Source organism: Rousettus aegyptiacus, unplaced genomic scaffold (assembly GCF_014176215.1).
Source record: "Rousettus aegyptiacus isolate mRouAeg1 unplaced genomic scaffold, mRouAeg1.p scaffold_m13_p_7, whole genome shotgun sequence".
Lineage (NCBI taxonomy): Eukaryota > Metazoa > Chordata > Mammalia > Chiroptera > Pteropodidae > Rousettus > Rousettus aegyptiacus.
This window is the reverse complement of record NW_023416310.1, coordinates 46,899,342-46,920,485: the sequence shown is the minus strand read 5'-3', so window position 1 is coordinate 46,920,485 and position 21,144 is coordinate 46,899,342. Positions and strand designations below refer to the sequence as shown.

General features: G+C 37.0%; 1 protein-coding gene across 7 annotated transcripts in view; it reads left to right on the top strand.

The window, feature by feature from the left end:
* Positions 1 to 21,144, top strand: part of EXOC6B (exocyst complex component 6B) — a 514,225-nt gene that overhangs the window by 363,052 nt on the left and 130,029 nt on the right. For all 7 annotated transcript variants that reach the window (XM_016130555.2, XM_016130553.2, XM_016130554.2 and 4 more), the window contains one exon: positions 13,066 to 13,139. In XM_016130555.2, the coding sequence (XP_015986041.2) occupies positions 13,066 to 13,139 (74 nt within the window). The remainder of the gene's footprint in view (positions 1 to 13,065; positions 13,140 to 21,144) is intronic.

Below are 21,144 nucleotides of genomic sequence, written 5' to 3'. Positions count from 1 at the left end.
GAGAAAAAGTCAAAAATATATTATTTATCACTACTTTCTTGTCACTTTACCCAGACTTGGTAAAATAGATTTCTTACAGTGAAAGAAGTGTTTTATAGCAATTTCTTAATCTTAAAATCCTTTTTACTGTTTCTTTACAAGAAACTTTAGGAAAAAAATTATTAAAAAATTTTTTTAAATCCTCATGGTTTGCTGGAAAACATCCAGAAACATTTTCATGAGAAATGACCCTGTAGAAACAACAGTTGTCTTAATCATCATAAACCAGAGACCTCACCATTTGCCCCAGAGCAATGTATGGCCATCTCTTTCTGTTGTATCAACTAGTTACAAACAAACATCACCTCAGCTGATGATTATTTTACTAGCACTGCTGCGTCATTTCATCAAACCATTTGCACCTCCCTCACACTCACACAGGCCAAAATCCTAATGTTTATAATAAGCCTGAGTCTCCCAACAATATCAGATGCATTTACTGCTTTTGCTTGTCTCCAAATGTTTACATTGGGGCATTATATACATTTCATATTTTCTTTGGCCCTCGTTTCATGTCTTTGGAGCTGAGGCCAGTACACTATTTATTTTAATTGGGCCATTTTATAGGGTGTAAACCAGGAAATAATTTTAAATACCATGTCTATTTAGAAATTATTTTAATCGTTGAAAGTTGGCTGACTTCTCAGGTCTTCAAGGAGTTCCCATAACATTCTCATCCATCTACTGCTGCCTTTAGGTGGCACAACACTCTACTTCTGAAAAAATTGATGAAAGTCGTAATTTTTATAAGACTTTTTTAAAAAATTCATGCCTTTCCATCATTTCATGCTTTAGCTTTTCAGCATTTCACAGATTCTGATTTGAGTGTTGCTGTTTTAATTAAATCATCTATCTAGTCTACTTTCACTATTATATATTTTAAAAATTTGTACTTTTTCTCTTTTTTCCTCTGTTTTACATGAGAGAGAGAGAGAGAGAGAGAGAGAGAGAGAGAGAGAGAGAGAGAGAGAGAGAAAGAAAGAGAGAAAACCAAGAATCACCTTAGCATTCTCAAATTTCGTATTTTAAGATTGGAATTTGGAAAATGTGAAGAAAATACCATTGCCGACACTTCCATTTAGAAATTCTGGTTTCCAGACACCAGTGAATTAAAATGTGTAGAATTCTGTCTTGCTATAATGTTCTATAATGGCAGTTGACTATATTTTACTTATATTTTCCACGCCTTTCCCAGGAGAAGGTGTTATGTACAGTCACTTGTGAGATAATGTATACTAAGGTGGGTCAATTGAGGCCATGTTGTCTTTGGTTGCTAAGTAGCTGCAAATTTGGATAATGCATTTACTCTCTTTCTGAATCTTTTTTTCTCATCTGTTGTATGTGAGTGACTTGGACTAGGATGTCCAATTAGACTGCATGGCTAGGAGTTAGCCATGCAAGTGGAATGAGGTACGTTGCAAAGGGTGTTCTGACAAAGACAGGTATTTGTATAAATTCCGGGAGGAAATAAAGAACATGGCATATTAGGGAACTAAAACTAGTTCATTATGACTGGAGAATAGGGTGAAAAGCAGTGAGGAAATGATGCAAGGCTTATTAAGAAGTATATACAGTTGGCACTTGAACGACACGAATTTAAACTGTGCAAGTCCACATATACGCAGATTTTTTTTCAATAAATACCTGTACTGTTTTCAGTCCATGGTTGGGGGTCCATAGATGTGTAGTGCCAACTGTATACTTTGGTCTACACTCTTTCTTATAGAGGACTTGAGCATCCTCAGATTTTGGTATCTGCAGGGGTCACAGAATCAAACCCCTGCCTATACTGAGAGACAACTAAGTTTGGGGGAGTCAGAAGTTATATGCAGGTTTTCACTGTATGGGGTCCAAGCACCTAACCCCCACATTATTCAAGGGTCAACTGTACTTTAGTCTAAGTACGCAGGGAGTTGTTATATGTTTTAAGCATGAGAGTGACATGATCATTTTCTGCTTTACAAAAATCACTGTGGCAAAAGTGTGAAAAATGCATAGGAGAGGGGAGAGACTAGGTGTAGAAACTAGTTAGGAGTAGGGTTGCCTGATGCAAAACAGGACACCAGTTCAATTTGAATTTTAGGGGAAAAAATGAATTTTAGATAAGTAATTTTTTAGTATAAATGTGTCCCATATACTGAATGGTACATGCAAATGTCAGGTAAGATAAGGCTTGAAAAAGTGTTGCTTTAGTAAGAAGGAAGCCAAAGCAGATTTTGGAGAGAGTACTTTTGAGTGGAAGTAGGGTGGTAGAAACCAAACAGCAGAGAGATGAGGAATGAATGAAGATAATGAAATTGAATCAGTGCTTGTAAACAACTCTTTCATAAATTGACTTAGAAAAGGAAAGAAGGGTTATTTATTTCATAGCCTCTGAGAATGTCCCTGGTTCTTTTTCCTTATGTTGCCATTCCTAAGCCTCATGATTTGGGACTGTTTAATTGCAAATAACACCAAACATTTCATATAATGTAACTAAGCATAAAAGAAAAATAATTCTTATTTTATTTTCTTTATAGGCATCAGTGAAGTTTGCCGAGTAATGTTTCTCTTCCTGTCTTTCTCTGCTCTTTCCTTCTCAATGATGTGCCTTCCTGGAGAAATTCAAGTCTCCTTAGTTTTTCACCAAATCTCGGTGGTCAGACTGCTGAAGGCCTGCTCTTCCCCTCTGACTCACTGAAATCTCTTTGCCAGCTGTCTACCTGTCAATAGATGGAAACAAGGTGTAGTAGCTTAAGCTCCTGCCCCAGCAATTAACCAGGGAAAAGAGTGAGATTCCCTACTCTCCCTTATAAAAGCATTTTTGAGTGTTTTCAACAAGGACCATTTTAAAGACAGGAGTGCTTTTAATTCTTGAGATGCTCATTTATCTCTTATACCTCCTACCACTTAAGAAATTCCTTTAAAAGTGCTAGCTTACCATGGAATGAAGTTGCTGATGTACCTTAAGAAACCAGTTATTTTCATTTCCTTTTCCTCCAGCCAACCTAAATTCTCTTTAAACACTCACCTCTCCCTCTCTTAGCAGTTCGAATAAGGTAAAATGCCTCCAGAGCTCCTGTATGTCTGAAATCAATTCCTTGACCCCTTACCTTATAACTACCAGCCTGAGGTCTCAGGTTTCACTGACAGTCTCCTCTTCTCCCCCTTTTTTTTGTTTGTTTGTTTATTTGTTTAAGGGTGAAAAAAGAAAAGGGAAACATACCACAAACTAATCTGTTAGTGGAAAAGTTTATATTCTCTAGTAAGATGGATCCTGAGTTTAAACCTTGATGTCTGAAAATTCATTAGCCTGTGTAACCAGAATAGCAGACCAGTGTTTATGTTGATATTGATCTAATGCAACCATTTCACATGGATGTTGAATCACTGTTTGAATATTTTACATTAAAATTTCATTGGAGTGGGGGGATTCTCAGCTAACACTAGAACGGTGCCATGAAGCAAAGAAGCGAAGCTAGAAAATGTTAGCTTTCTCCAGGCAAGATGTGTAGAACTTTGTACTTTGCCATATCAAAAATGATCTCTAATAATGAAGACTTGTTTTAATTTAATATCTTTAAATTTTTGATTCATTGAGGAAGTGGTCATATAGGGAAAAATGTATATTATTATTTTAAAGTATCCAATTCTAGATTCCATATTGATTATGGTATGAGACATGTATGGCTATAGCCTAGATATTAAAATGGACCCAATAACAAGTTATATTGCACTTCATCTGAATTGGACCTTGTGTTCCGACAACAATTCTCAGATACCAACTGGGTGTCCTACAATTCGATCCCATTCTAACACCAACTACCCAGAGTTAGTGCAGACTCCACATGTTAAGGGTCAGACCCACAATACTGCCCCTCATCAGATATCAGCTGCAAGTCTTAAGGTGTCCTCAAACCACTCACACTTCTTTCTAGCTGATTATAGACTCAGAGCTCCCCACACCCCCTTTGGGTTCAATAATTCGTTAGAAAAAGTCACAGAGTTCACTAAAAGTGCTGAACGTATGACTCGTTTTATTATAAAGGCTATAATTCAGGAATAGTCAACTGGAAAAGATGCATAGGACTAAGTCCTACAGAAAAGGTGGGCAACACAGTTTCCATATCTTCTCCTTATAGAATCCTGATGTGTCACCCTCACAGCATATCAATGTGTTCACCAATCAGGAAGATTCAGTGAGCTTCAGTGTCCAATTTTTATACAGGATTTTATTATATAAGTATGACTCAATAAAATAGGCTATATGATTAAAATTAATCTCTACTCCCTAACCCCTCTATGAAGATCGGGGATGGGGCTGGAAGTTTAAACCTGATAATCAAAGGCTTGGTTTTTCTGGCTCGTCCAGCCCCTCCTTTAAAACTAAGGGCCTGCCTTCAGTCACCTTGTTAGCATAAACTTAGATATGGTACAAAGGAGCTCATTATGAATAGCAAAAGACACTCCTATTGCTCAGGAACTTCCAAGGGAATTTGAAACTCTCTCCTCTGAGCTGGGGACATTGACCAGATTCATATTTTTTATTATATCACAGGCTTCAAGAATATATTTGATTCAGTTACATGGCTTTAAGTAAGTAATATATTACCTTTATTTTATAGCAGAGACATCTGGCACTTAGAGTTTATATGATTGGCCCCAAAACACATAAGTATATTCTAGAAAAGGTTGCAATCCCAGTTACCTTAGCTAATGATATGTCCATTTTCTGTGGACATAAGCTTAGACTATGAGACCCAGTTTTCCTAGGAAATTGTGAGACTCTCCATGAACTGTGTACAAGGAAACATTATCTACTGTCAGTTTAGAAAAAGTTGTATTGATGTTTTAAAAAATCTAGCTTGTTAACTTAGGAAACATCCCATGTGGAACCTACCTTAATTATTTCTCTGACTTTGAGCTTTTTTCATAGTGTGGAATGATATAGCTCCACCTCATTCAAGAGTCCTGAGAGTGAGTCTTGATATTTTTCCTTTTAATGGTCAGCATTTATTTTATATTGTACACTTATATAACATTTTGCATTTATAGATTAAGATTGTAAGTTATCACTGGCTGGGGAAACCAAAGCAAAGAGCTTTGTTCAGAAACTTACATGCCAATCAACTGTCATCATTTAAAAAAAAATTACTACTTTCTAAAAATGATCTGAGACCACTTTCAACAGGAAAAATTGAAAAATAAATAAATTAGGTATAAGAAAGAGATAATGGGATGAAGAGAAAAAATGTAAGAATGCTAGCATAGGGATTAATAGGTGATATAAAAATTTACTAACAGGCATGGTGAAGAATATACAAAGCATATAGCTCTCTCAGTGGGTGAAATTTTTTAAATATGAGCTGAAAAAGCCATTGTATAGTATCATGGACATGTGCTTTAATCCTAATTTTATAGCCAATGTAAACATAGAATTTAAGTTGTTTTGAATTTGGGGAGTGCTCTTTCTTTGTCATTTCAAAATCTGGAATCATTCTTCACACATTTCATTTTGGTTTACATTCATTACAATCAACATCATCTAAAGCTATACTGTCCAATTCTATAGCTACCAGCCACAGTGTCCATGAGCATTTGAAATGCAGCTAGTCAGAAGTGAGATGTGTTTTAAGTGTAAAATACCTATTGCATTTTGAAAAAAACTTATGAGTAATTTTTAAAATATTCATGTTGAAAGTAAAATATTTTAGATATATTGGGTCACATAAGATATATTATTAATTTAAATTTTTTATTTTTTCTTTTTTTAATGTGCCAACTAGAAATTCTAAAATTACACATGTGGCTTGCATTTCTATTTGGACAGTGCTTTTCTAAGAGAATTGATTTTCACTGTTATGTTAAATGCCCTTTCTCAGTGTAAAATTTCAGATAGCTATAGCTTTGTGTATGTATTCATACAGCAGAATAATCAATGCTGAACAAACACATGGATAAAATTAAGTCCTTAAAAGCATAGTAAAAATATCAAGGATATAAAGTTACTCCTTGAGAATACCAGTCTTTCTCATCTCTTAGGAAGTCCATTCCTTTCATGGCAGATCCTCAGCTTTCCTAGAGATTAAGCACAGAAGCACTGCCGATTGCTAATTGGGAAAGGCTTCTTTTCAGCATAATTTAAAAAAAATCTATTATGAAATTGGCCCTTATTGTGCCAAATTGTAAGGCATTTGGGAACTTCGGAGGGAAATTATGACTTTACACAGATCTATATATTTTTATAAATTATTATTACCTAACTAAATGGAAAAGAATATTTAATATATATAAAAGAATATGTAAAATGAATATTTGTTTTTAGACATTCTAGGTGGGCAATGAATGTTGAGAGGGATTAGATTCTAACTAGTTCATGGACCTAACATTTGTGGCCTTAATTCATCTGTAAAAGTCCTCAGTAATTACAAATGCTCCCTTCAGCTTTAGGTTTCTAGATTGTGGACTCAAGTTCTAGGACATACTTTGCTTTTTGAGGGGCAGAGGGAAGGCATTATTTCTCTGTGGCTTATTAAGAGAAAGTGCAATACCATTGGCATGACATTGCTCCACGACTTGTTATGGTCTCGACTTTCTTTAACCCTTCTTCCTCCGTGAAGAATCACACAAGGCAAAAGTCACTGTTTAGTGAATGCAGTGGAGGTATTGTTAGCTGTCATTTAGAATATTATTTTGTAGTCAAAGAGCAGCACGTATTTCTACGTAGGCATCCAATGCCCCTGTGCTCCATGAAACAGTAGGAATTCATATTACTTCCATCTTAGGTCTTGAACAGAATTGTTTTTTCTTTTGTTTTACCAAATTCATCCAACTAATTTTATTAAACTGTTTGCTGATTCTTATATATCAGGCAAAGCATAGAAATCAATTTCTCCCACTTTCTAGGTTTATTCCTCATAAGGCAGCTTCTTCAGGTACTATCATTGACACCAGTCACTGCAAGTGCCTGGACCCTCACTTCCTCTCAGTGGTACTGTACAAAGGACAGGCAGATAGTGATTGTTTGGCCTGTTTACTTAGGAGCAGCATGAAAGTTCCTTCATGCTTGTGGCCGTTTCCTAGCTTATAGAATGGTTAAATCTTTATTACTTAAAAAGCCATGCCTATCTGTCTTAGTTTTCCGTTTTCTTTCAGGGCAAAAGGAGCTTGGAGAATTGAACTTGGAGAATTAAACTTTAAAAACTGGGGTACTGGTTTAGCATCTGAGTTTATCAGTTTTAATCAGATTTCTCTCACAGAAACTTTGAGAATAAGTTTGAGTTAGCCCATATTTTCCTCTGTCCTTCTTGAGGTGGGAGGTTTATTGAATTACATATTTAACCTAAAAGCAAAGAATAATTTACATTACAGAGTAATACCCTAGATACTTAAAAGTAGCTATTTTTTTATGTTAAATATTCATAAAAGCACACTTATATGGATATAGTCAGTTGAGTCCACAAGAAGCCTTTTCTTCCCACTCCCCGCCCCCTTTCTGTCTACTTGATATCTCTTGCCTTAATTCTTACTTCCTATGTTCTGGCCAACCTTTCTCTGACCAGCAGGGCCTTGAGTGGATTCCCTGTGGAATCCATCAACTCCTCTCTGTAATTAGCTTAGTGGAGCAACTGTGAAGTGATGCAAGAAGGCTTTAGTTTCCCTGGAGCCACACTTCGTAGTCTTAACACACTCCTTATCTGTTGCTCCAGGGAGCCAGATACCAGGAAACCATTATATTAATACAGCAACAGCAGCTCTTATTTTTTCAATCCCACAAAACCCACATGTGACCTGACATGATCTTAAGATATAAACAAGTACCCAACATACTTTGGGCTCTGAGGTACTGTGCTTTCTTTCTCACCTGACATTTTTGGCCAAAACCAAACCCCTGGTCCATTCAGTGAGGGCTGGTGCTATCTTGTCCATTGCCTGACCTGGAAGTTCATTGGGACCAATAGCATAGAAAGTTATTCAGGGACCTCTGGTTATAATTTTGTCTACTGTCTTTTCAACTTCTGCTTGTATGAACAAAATAGGTTTTCCTGTAACAATTTTATTTTACCTATTTGCTAGGTATTATACTAGTTTTGCTTTTCTGAAATAAATTTTACCTTGTTGCTCATCATCTTTTGAAAATTATTCTTGTTCTATTGGCAATTTATAGATATTCAAAAGAATTAGTTTTATATTTTGTTTTTCAAAACTTGATTTTGATAAACTCGCAAATATCCTATCTAGATATACAGGTTACAGACTAAGGCAATCATTTTGTCTTCTCAAAGCCCCTTCTAACTCTGACTCAATCATTTTATTCTAATTAGGGTTCAATGTTCTTGTAAAATGTATATTTTTTCTTTAGCCAAATGTACCAGCTAATTCTAAAGTTTACTTAAAAAAATTTTTCGTTTCCCCTCTAAGTGACAGAATTAGTAATTTAAGATTAGCCTTCAAGAAGTCTAGAAAGCATTTTGAAATTAGTGGACTCTCTCCTTTTTTTTTCTTCCCTTTGGTAATTTCATTTCATTACAATGTAAAGATTTTAGGAATGTAAACCTATAGGATATTTTTGAGAAATTAATATCGTTTTTAAAGACAATTGTCACACCTCATAAATTTAAGTATGTATGCAAAAGTGAGGGAATGTTGGATATTTCATAAATAAAATACCTTTCTGTATGATTTTCTTTCCCCACTTATACCTTCACTTAGCAGTATACCTTCTTTCCTACAACTTTCACATCTTTTTATTTTATTAAATGAAATATTTCCTTTATTAACTTAATGAGCGAGCAATTTTCTCACTAAAAGATTTTTCACATTTGCAAATTAGATCTTGGAGTCAGGCCCAGACACCAGCTTAGACACTGAGAGGGCAGGGATAAGGGCAGGGAAGAGCTGCTGGGAAGAGCCAAGCTCTCTGTAGGCTGCTTCGGAGCTGTTCGGGGGTTCTCCTGACCTGAACAAGTTTTCCAAGAGAAAGCTTTCTTGCCAGCCTCACTGGAACCTTGACTCAGTCTCCGAGTAACATGAGATAGTCAAAGATAAGGTTTGAAGGTTTGGTTCTGTGTTAAGTGGAGCAAGCACCTGATGTTCTCGTGATGCTGAGGCCACCGCACAACTCCAGGCTGTGAAAATTTAAAGACTGAAAACATACTACAGATCTTGGAATCCACAGACAAGTCCAGACAGGGACTTGTCCATTGTGCCCTACATATCCATTGGTTCCACTTGGCCACACTTGCATTCACGTACTCCTTTCTGTGATGTCAAAAGAAGGAAGGTCTTCATTTGTGACTCTAAAGAGGCTTCTTGTGTATATTCACTTTGTGTTTGTATCAATGTATTGCAGCAGACGGGGGCTTCTCGCCCCCCTCCCATGTGTAGTTTTCCTCCTTTATATCAAGCAACATCTGAGAATTTGGGTGTGTAAATCAATCCCAGTTGCCTTAATGCTTACTCTTGAACAAGTTATATCTTTTGCCACTAGAGAAGTACTACTGAATCATCATCACTAAGTAATTTGGTGTGTGTGTATGTGTATGTGTGTTTTCTTCTATTACCTTTCTCTGATTATAAAAGTAGTTGTACTCATTTAAAAGTTTATAAAATGTAAAGAAGAATAAAGCCTTCACTAACCTCCTCAGTTAACATCATAAAGTCGGCGCTTACTGTTGTGTTTTCTATGGATGTTGTATTTTACACAGTTGAAATCAGACTATATACAAATTTTCTTTTTTTAAAATATTCACACTTGTGCTATTAATATTTTTCATGTCTAAAAAATCGACTCTAGGAGAACAGTCTTGTTTTTAAAGATACATTGAGTCACAAATTACATATCTATTTTATGCATTTATTGCATTTTTAAAGCAAGACTAATGGAAATTAGTGTGCTATGGCTAATACACTAGTAATTAGTTAGACCAACTTCCTTTAAGCGAAGCACTTAATTATTTGTCTGTAAATAAATTTGCAATGCTGGCTCACTAAGTCATCACTGAGTGTTAGCTGAATTTCTTCTGATATTTTGTCCTGGATATAGAACAGTGTTTCTTAACCTTTGTTTGGTCACCAACCCTCCAAAAAGTCAATGAAAACTATGCACCTTCTTTCTGGAAAAATGCATATTCACACCAAAAACTAATTGTAATGATAATCAATTGTGATATGCCAGGCACTCTGCCAGCTGCTTTACATGTGTTATTTCGTACAATCCTCATAGCAGCACTATAAGGAATGCACTGTTAGCTTCATATCTGAGATAAAGACTTTGAAGTTTTAAGAAAATTAAGTAAATTGCCCGTGCTAGTAACTGGGGTTCAAACTCTGATTATTATGACCTCAGAGCCCATTTCCTCAATCATTGTGCACCTGATTTTAGGAAGGTTATAAATTCCTAAAGACTGCTGGTTGATATTCATACTGAGGACACTTTACCTATTGCAATCCAAAGATTTTCATTTGGCAGTGAGGAGTGTGTATAATTAATGAATCTTGCTATTTTTGTAACTTATTTAGTATGTAAATATTTGTTGAACATTTACTATTTTGAATACCTGTTAGCTTCTGTGATACGATCCTTATCCCTAAGGAGTTTACCTGGGAAGACAAGAATTACATAAGACAATGAGAAAAATAGAAATATGAAGTTGAATATACTGTAATTAGACATTTCCATAAGCTATACATGGAAATTAATCTTTTTCACACATCTTAATGCAATTGTCATTCTTTGACTCTCTAATTTGTAAAAGAAAAATCAAATCTAAAAGGCCCCTAGGAATCTGGAAGATTCAGTGTGTCATAAAAATGAGGTCTGTAAAGCGAGACTCCGAAAACTAAATATGTATCACATACAGATTCCTGAGTGGTTCATCAGCATCATCCGTTAGCCCCAAGGAGCATGCCCAATAAGGAGATTCAAGAATGTATAGCCAGCTCTCAAACCATGTATCATGGAATAATTCTGTTGAGTTGGACATGTGTAGGCAGCAGAACACCTTGCTCGTCACTGCATTTTGACTCAAGTAGAGTTCCCACTGCCAGAGCGGACTACAGTACTTCACATGAATATAGCATAGCCTTGAGTCATTCAGAAGGAGTAGTGATAATCTTCCAGCCTTGGATGAAACCGTGGGGCATGGGAAGCTTATTTAAGCTGACCACCTGACAATCAAAGCTGTCAAAGAGAGTGGCTGTGGCTATAATTCAAATAACTGCTTTCTACATGAGCACATTATGGGAAAGTTATACATCCGACTTGAACAGCTCCTGTATACAAGGTTATCACAGAAAATGTCTATTGTAAGATATGAAGGATGGATTATGTAATGCTTTCTATTAACAGGGCCCTCATCAAGTATTTGTACACTTTTAAAATTTTACTATTTTAAAACTTTAATCATTTGGGCTATCCGTATGACAGAATTAATTTAGAAATGGCATTTGAATTTTCTTTTCAAAGCTAATAGAAATGTGGTGATGCTAATCATGCTATGTAGTTTCTCTTCTCTGTTTGTGCATTATTTTTATTTGAAATGTCTAATATAAGGATCTTCTGTGTATAGTTTTATAATACATTTATGCTATATTTTAGTTTAATGAATTGTTTTAAATTTTATTTCACATACTATTTCTATAATTCCTGCAACTTGTTAGCATTATTTTTTAAAGTGGGGCAAGGATTTTGTGAAAACCCATGATGTCTAAGATGCCCTTAAATGGAAAATATTTTTAAAGAAGAGAAATTCCTATCATTCTTTATAAATCATCATTTGACTCTATCCAGCTGCAGTGGTATAAAGTAATTTTGTAGACAAGTATGCAAATATCTCGATGGATTTTATTTAATTTCTAAAGAAAAATATAACTCCATAATTTTTAAAATCCATTCCTGGGGGAAAATATAATTGAAAGGAAAACATTCCTTTTCATATTTGCTTTGAGCAGATACTCAAGTTGTTTTTGAGGTAAATAGTGGGTTGACGTTAAATGTCCATCGCACTCAGGCTTCACAGAGACAGCTCAAGACATATTAACTGTCCAACTTCTGAATCTGCTGTGCGTGTGTGTGTGCGTAGGGGGCTTACACAAGACCTTTTGATTTCATAATAAGCAGGGCTTAGGGACAATAAAACTTGACATTCTTAACTGTTAGTAGGATTTGTCCCTATAGCCCTATGCAGTTATCTTCTTGTTAATGATGTAGAAGCCAGAGTCATAAACTGAGCATGTACCCAAGGCGCTGCTATAAATCACAAATAGCATTCATGTGGCCTCTTTGACCTACGACTAAATTGGAGGGAAGAGAAAAAGAATTTTCAGAATTGGAATAGAAGTTGAAGTCTGGAAGAAGAATATAGCTAGGAGGATGGACATATGCAAATGTTCTCTTAAGTTTTTGTAATAAGATTTATTTAGATTGGCCTTTTCATATCTGCAGATACTCCATTGCTTAAGAGCCAGACACTGGATTGGGGCAGCCTCCGCTGGGGGGTGTGTGTGTGTGTGTGTTGGCAATAATGCACTCATGAGATAATACAAATAATCAGTGAGGGAATAATTAATGATGTGGCAGGGAATATTTTTTGATAAATGCTTAGGGAATGAGGTGACAGGCGTGAAATTAGAAAATTCCTTCAGCGATCTAAAATATAAATAGCTTTCGGAACTGAAAAGAGTTTCACAGCTGAAGATTTTATTGTGTTGAGAGGAAAAACTTTTTTCTCTCCCCCACTCCCTCCTCCTCTGCAAGTTGTTTGTCCATTCACAAAACAAATACTCTGAAGCCCAGCGCGGCTCATGGGAATAAATTTCAGGTCGAATTAGTACAGTTTCCTTGCTGTCAGGATGCTGGAATTAATGGTGTTTTGATGACACGAATTTTGAAGGGCAGACAAAGAAGCTGAAGGGAGAGAGACATGACTCCTTAGAAGCATGGTCCTCCTCTCCCCCAGCCTCTCTTGTCTTCCCTGTCATCCGTCTGCCAATCTCCCTGTCCATGGTTAGTTAAAGGCGCTTTTTATCCTCTTTTCTTTCCCACAGAGTTTGCCAGATCCGGCCCGGTGCCTGGGTTCCAGGAGGACACGCTGCAGTTGGCCTTCATCGACTTGAGACAAGTAAGTCTTTGTGTTTTTGTTTTTTGTTTTTCTTTTAAGATGTGTGACTGAAGACCATCAGGTCTTAAGGAAAAGGGGAGGGGAGGGGGATTGGCGTTGGCGATTCACACTGGAGACCTAAGGGTTTTTCTCTGTGTTTGAGGCCACCTCTTTTATTTAGCTATCTGGGATCCTTCGCTATGGTGGAGTTAAAGGTTTTGTGGGTAGAAGAGAAGGCAGGAGGTGGGAGGAGGGACCCAGAGGGTAGAGGGACTCAAGTGACCCTCAAGTGATGTGACCCATTGTGCTATAGTTGGCTTCTGCAGACACAGCAAAAAGATAACTCAGCAAACCAATGCTAAGCAGGTGCACTGATGCAGAGACTGCCTGCCCGGAGAACTTTTGTTTGCAGATAATGAGGGCAGCAGCTTTTAAGAAAAATGAAATATTTTACATTCTGGATTGTTGGCTTGGTATGTTGACTTTTTTCTGTTGCCTTAAGTCTTCCATCCCCTCCTTTGTGGAATGTGGTCAGCCATGAGTGACTAAGTGGTCATTTTAGAAGATGATTAGCAAAGGCCCTAAGCAGTCATGCTAACCTGACAGGCAGCTCTATTAAAGGAATGCGATGAAAGCTGGTCCTTAGGCATACCTGAGCTTTGCAAGCCCATCAGGTAGAGAGAGGCGTTCCACAGGGCTGTTGCCTGCAGACCGAAATGGTGGGTCGGTAGGCCTTGGTGGTTTGGGTATAGAGGAGCAGGATGGGCGGGGGCCTAAAGAGGGAGAAAGTTAACTGGGCTCTGTCAACTCTTCACTCTGAAGATGGATGGGGTTGGATAGAAAGTGTGAATGAAGTAAGAATCAATGACTGATGCTTCTCTCCTATTAAAACAATCTTTTTTTTGGTCTGTTTTTAAAAAGGGGCTGGCTTTGTTTCTCCTGCCATAATGATGCAGTGCCTCTTGTTTTCAGAGCTGACATAGTTTGCATTCTGAAAACTTTTAGATGCCCAGGGTATTTCTTAAAGCTGTAGGACCCCTTGTATCGGTAGTCTCCTTACCACTGTGACTTGATTCATGCTGGAACAGCTTTTAACCCATAATGGATGGCCTGAGCTACCCCTGAATCCTTGTGGATGGGTGGTGTAATCTGTCATCTGATGACAATTCTGGAAAGCTCTGTTAAGCAGAAAACAGAAAATTGTGTCTCTATAGATCCGCCAAAGTTTGAGGATTCAGGCCGCGTCCCAGAAACGTGTGTCAACTTAATATTTTGGGGCTGAGGTAGGGGTTCTCTTACACATAAAGGCTTTCCCAGCATGGTCACAAATGGAGCTGAGTATTTCTTTCTACACTTAAGCCCTTCCACCTGTGGATTCAGCTACTCAACGGAGACATTTAGGTTTTAACCCCTTCGCTAATGTAAGGCTGAAAGACTGGGATTTTGCTTTAGGGTTTGTGAAATGGATCTGTTGGACTTTCCCCCTATTTCTTCTCAGACTTCTGAGCCAACTGGCTTTTCTTGGAAAGCAGAAATTGAATTTCGTTGAAGAAACGCATCCAAAGAAAAAAAATTTTCCCTTCTCACTATTCATGAGAAGGAAGTGTGGTCATTCTCTCTAGTTGGTGGTTTTGGTCCCTATGGAAAGCAACTGGTATTCACAGAAAATGTTAACTAAGGGAATGAGTTAGACAGCACAGCCAAAAGAAGGTGAATCTGTGCCGAGGATGAATGCTCAAGTGCTTGTGAGCTGTCAGTGAGCATTTCTGTTTATGCTTACGTTCTTATTTTCTATTACATTTCTGTTCTCCAGATCCTTTTATGTTTTAACAGTGGAACCCAAAATTTCAAAATTTTACGAATAGTCAAAGACTATGCACCTTCCTGTTGAATCTATCACCTAATTTCTATTTATGTCTGTCTCTATTAAAGCAGCCTAAATTTTTTTTTAACTTAGATTTTTTGAAAAACTTTCCTAGCTCTCAGGCTGTAGCTTACTATTACTAGGCCTCAGGTAGGTTAAACTAGTGTGAGAAAAATTATTCTTCCACACGCCATGCTGAAGATATTGCTCCTTTTGCAGTTCATTTTAATCATTCTCATAATTTATTTAAAGTGGGCATCTTTTTAAAAGGAGACTGCTTCCTCTGACCTTAGAGATGTTCAAACTATAAATACAAAGCCTGGGAATATGCTTCCAAAGGAGGTATCTTGATCCAAATGAGGCATGATTAAATGTCCTTGACTATGTGTCCTTTGCATATACTCTTCAGAATCCTAAAATAGACTTATGGAATTTGGGAGCTGGGGGAAAATTTTAAAAATCATGTAGTATAACCTTTGGCTTGACACTCGAGTCCCTGTACAGCACCCCAGACTCTGCGTAAACACCCTCCTTGAGGAGCTCTCACCACCCCAAAGCAGCAAAGTCCACCTGAGGACAATCTGATTATGAGGAAGGTATTTTTTAAGTTGGCTGAAATCTCTCTCACTTAACTTGGACCCTTTGATTCTTTATGTTTTTATTAACACACCCCAATTGGGGGGACAGCCTTTTTATTCTGATTTATTGGCTTCCTATCTGCTAGTAATTGAGACTTTTTCAAATGTAGCATTGTTAACCATTCCTTATTTAGTCCTTATGTGGCCGATTTTATGGACCAAAATTGGAGACTTTACTCCTTTTGGTCTATATTTTTCTCGGAGACATATTATTAACCACAATTTGTTTAGCTTAGCTAAGTAAAACCTCTTAGGTTCTGATTCATTTTTCCACCTTATTAACTGATTTAATCATTATGCCCTTTATAAATCAAAGATAAGAATAAACAGGAATGGCAGAAGTTAAAGGAAGAAGTTAAAGTTAAGGCAGGTTATAGGGTGCACACCCATGCAGGAAGGGGATTTTTCCCCAGTCCAGTGAAGCAAAGATATTCTTTTACTGTCACAGTGTATTAGCCACACTGGTGTATGAGTATATTTATTCTGATCATGCTCTCATATTCTTTTGCTTTAGAGTATTTCAGGCACTATCAATTGGATAATAGTTTTTAAAATATTCAAAACATGGAATATGTGATGAAATCATCTCTCTATAGAGTGTAATAGCAGAGTGTCATTTTAAAGCTATGGAATTTTACTGGGAAACAGATTAGATGTGGATAGCAAAACTATTCATGCTTTCTCACCTGTCCTGTCTATTCTAATTTTCCTGCTTCTTAAGGCAAAGAGTGAAATGACATTTTGAATATGTAAGCTTTCATGATATTTTTTTACATTTGTATAGCACTTCAAAGTTATAGTAAATTTACATATATATCTCACTTGTCAGATTTCTAGGTTTAGAAAGCCTACTATTAATAATAATGTGAATTAGACAGTACAAATCAAAATCTCCGTCTTTGCTACTTTATACTCTCTGCCTTTTCAAGTTCATAAAAGTAGGATAGCAGTACAAGCTCACATTCATATGTTAAATATGTGCATATTTCTGTCAAAATCCAAATTTAGGTTAATGCTAAATCTTGAGAAGTACAGTTTAAGGGCCCACTTATTAATTATCTCGAAGTGACATGTACACTCCAACTATTAATCCTTGCTGGCCTAAAAGAGTTTATCATTGGGAATTACAATGCAAGGCCAATAGTAGATTCTCATCAGTTATTTGATTCTTTAACAGTTCAATAATTTGTATTTTTCTTCTGCTGTTAAACATTCTATAGATAACATTGATGAACACCAACCAGAATTTGAACTTCAGTTGATTTTTATTTTAGTTTATTAAACTCTGAGTGCCTGCTATGAACAAAGCATAACCTAGGTGCTGTGAGAATACACAAAGGAATGTAATACAGTCTCTGTCCTCCAGGAGCAAAGAGGTGATCAGCAAATACTTGATTCTGGTATAAGGCACACCGTAATGAGTATTACATTCATAGGATGTAGCCATTGTGTATGTTTCAGTTATTTCTGCAGCTTTTGCTACATAACAAATTACTCCAAAATGTATTGGCTTAAAACAAAAACCATTTATTTAGCTCAAATTTCTACAGAGAGGCAATTTACAATAGATTCAGCTGAGCTCACCTAGGCTTCTAGGTCAGTTTTCTAGATTGTCCAGAGATTGCCATGTCGAGGATGTATTGGCTGGGCTGACTCTTCTCTGCTCCATGTAATCTCTCATCCAGCCTAACCCAGGCTTATTCATATGGCATCTCGGCAGAGTTCCAACAGAGCAAGAGGAAATGTGCAACCCTTTGAGGCCTGCACTTGGAACTAGCAAACTCTATTCTGTTGGCCAGAGCTAGTCACAAGGCCAGCCCAAATTCAAGGAATGGGGAAATAGATTTCAACATACACTCTAGTTGGGATATGAGACTTTTATATAAATGATGCAAAATAAACAAGGCAAGTCTGGAGCAAGATTGTGTCTATAAATACAAAGAGGCCATGAAATGGAGAGGTCTTTGTAGACCTGAGTCATTATAAACTATTTCATGGAAAAGGTGGAGGGTTAAACTGAAAGAAAGATAGATATTGATGGGAAGAAGGTACTTAAAGCATAGAAAATAGCTAGTTTTAAGTTTTCTTTAAAAGTGTGTCTGTGTGTGTGAGTGTGCTTTGACTTAACCAGGATCTAGACTAACTTTCTTCCTTTAAGTATTAAGCTAATTCCTTTAAATCTCCATTTCTTAATTTCTCTTCTTTATTCTTTATTTTTACTGTTCAGCTTCTTCATTGCCTCTTTTTTTTTTTTTAATATCCTATACCTTTCGTTATCAAATGCTGCTTTTTGCAGGCCATGCAGAGATATTTCACATTTCTGTTATTCACATTCATTGTGAGGAACTCCCAACTTCCCCCAGATAATTACTTACATTATTTATTTATTTTATGACTGTTCACCTTACATGTTTGACCAAAGGGAAAAAGTTTGAGTATGTTCTATTCTTTAGTAATATCACATTATTTTCTATTCCTTGGCCCCAGCTGTCATTTACTTCCGATAGACATAAGTTTTTATAAAGCTGAATGAACTAGGTTGTGACATTGCATCAGATCTCCTGAATGGAGCTTGTTGGCAACGACTCTTATACAGCAAAACCATCCCAAGATATCTGTGGCTTTTTTTAGATTGAGCTGGTGACATTCCCTCTAGGCCAGTTATTCCCCAATTTCTAAACCTTCATTCTAAAGTAAACACAGTGCATTTCCATTGCAGGCACTTAACTTGCCTTAAAAACAACTATAGGACCTAAGAGAAATAATTGTATATTTCTTTGGCGATGTTGAACAAATTCTGATGTAAAATCGATACCTTCAGTTAATCAACATCAGGTGGATAAACCTGAGAATAACTCAAGAACCTAATATGAAGAACTGCCTCTCCTATTTCCTGTCCTATCTTGATTCTTTTCAATGAAATTTTGGTTTTTGAATCAAATTGCCTTCTCTTCTGTTTTGCCCTGCCCTAAGTCTAATAAACAATATTTCACTAAGAGGAACATTCCCTCTACCAGACTGCTGCTGGCTCTTGTGGAAAAAATCTTAACTTTGCTTAATAATCTTTTATATTTTAGCCTCAGTAGAACACCCATTTATACCAAAAACTGATTTTGTCTGATATATAGTCAATAGAATTTCTCTTTTAATGTTTCATCCAGACCAGTCTAAACAATTCCTAACTCGGAGGCCTGGATCAGAGAAGGGCAGGCCCACATCTTAAAAGGCCTCATCTTAAAAGGCCTCAGGTGTCAGCCTTCATCCCAACCGTTAAGCTATATTTAACAGGGGAAGATAGGAGGGGAAAGTTTTAATGAAAGGATATTAATGAAAGTTTTAATGAAAGGATATTCTTGGTGGTAGAAAACACAGTAGTATGTGAGCCCTTTAGTAGTAAAGTGTATGGATCAGTAATGTTGTCAGTAAAAATACTCTTCAAATGGTCCACTGAGATATTTTGTTGACCTTCAGATTGTATACGATCTTGAATAATAACCTATAAAACTGTCAGTCATCTGCACCAGAGTCAGAAATCAAATAGTTTGATAACTCGTGAAATGGGAAGATGACATTCCTGTGACAGATGTGGAAGGTGGGGTTAGAAGGAGTGGTTTGGGCCACAAAACACGTTACCTGTATAGAAAAGATTATCTGTGCCACTGATATGGTAGCATATCTATGTGGGTAGTATGTATATGTAGGTGGAGTCATTTCAGAGATGAGATCCAGAGTCATCATATCCCAAAGGCATTTGGCGATCAGAAGAGGATGTAGTAATTAATATATCAGATCACTTGTATAGATCTCTTTGCTGATACAGAGCCACTAAAAGTTCCTGAAGACCATAGTCTGTGTCTTGACACAGGCACAACACTTGGATGTAGATATAGACCTCTCTAATCAGAAAATATTTATTCATTCCTTCATTCATTCAGCATATGCCTAGCATCGTTACAGTGAGTATAATGGCATAGTGGGCATAGTGCAGGGAATAAAACATGGTCCTTGCCCTCTTGAAGCTTACGTTCTTGTGTAGTTGGCCCATATTTGTGAAACAGGCCTTTTTAACATTCTGCTCTTCCCAGAATCTCTCTTCAGATGGCCCTGGTACTTCTAGGGGATGCCACTTTGTCTAGATATTGATGTTTTGGATTGTCACCCTATTGTTCAGTTTTGGGGACAGCTGCAGAATTTTCTGGAAAGATCCCTAGGACAGAGACAAGTCGGCTGAACACTGATCCACAGGCTTTCAGGAAAGAACTTTTAGCTATGGTTTGGCAGTCTGCCATAAGTAATATGGTCGACTTGAAATACTTTAAAAATCAGTTCTTTGGTTTTTGAAAGCAGAGTTCTTGGGTTGTATTGACAAAATTGTTTTGCCCAAATTGTTTTGACAGACACTCATAACCTTCAGTGATACCTCTCACCTCAAAGGACGCTCTGACAGCTAATAACTTCTGTTCCCAAACAGAGGTGAGCTAACACCTCTGGTTCTGTAAAAAATATAAATAGGAACATTTTTGAGAACAGACTCCACCGAGCTAGACTTTTGACTTCATATACGCCAAGGTTGCATTGGCATGTGCAAGGGTGGACACAGGTGCAAAAGATTGTCAGTTACTGAAATACTGCTGCAGCCTCTGTAAACCGGATACATCTCCTTACCTTGCTTGGGACATTAGTATCTGGAGCCATCATGGAAAACTTATAGAAAGAATTGCCAGTAATAAGTAATATTTTCTGTGATTTACTGAATATTTTTGATTGACCAGAGGACAGTCTGTTCTAGAACTAATGAGACTTTTTTTCACCTAATACCAGCCTCTTAACTGGGAAGGAGGTGAGCTCAGAAATTCCATCTCAGTGCTTTTTTAAAAAAATTTATTTACCAAAAAATCTATTTTTTCTATACCAGGATCTCGGAAACTAATATCTAATCTTTAGTATAGAAACCATGTGAGGTGTCATATAACTGCTAGGAAAAGACTCAGATATTTAATGGGTCAAATGTCATCAGAGCGTGTCAGGAAGGCTGTTTTCTATTCATTCTCCTCTTATTATGGAAATCATTTTAGCAACTCGGAGGTCTAATTTCTTAAAGTCTCATGGAGTTTTTTCAGGAGCTTGGGAATCAGAGGAGAGGGAACAGGTAGTAGTTGTAGATAGTAACTACAGTGAGACAGTGGTAATCATGTAAGAGGTAGACTGCTTATTGATTTTTTTTAAAATAGAGAACAGTCGGGATCCTTGAAGGGAAGGCGGAAGGTCTGATGAACTTGACTGTGTATTTTGCAGAGGCTTTGCTCTTCCTCAGAGTGGAAGCACACCCACTTAGCAGGAATGTAGGCGAGACACTTAGTTCTTTACACAGTTGTGCTTTATAGAGAGGTAGCTTCTGAGTCATTCCTAAGGGTCTTCCCCTTTAGACAGTTGTGTGTCTAGAAATGCTGACTCATGAATGACAAACACTGTGGGTCCGCTCAGTGTTCTTAAACTGTATTAATTCAGATATGTGGAGACAAGT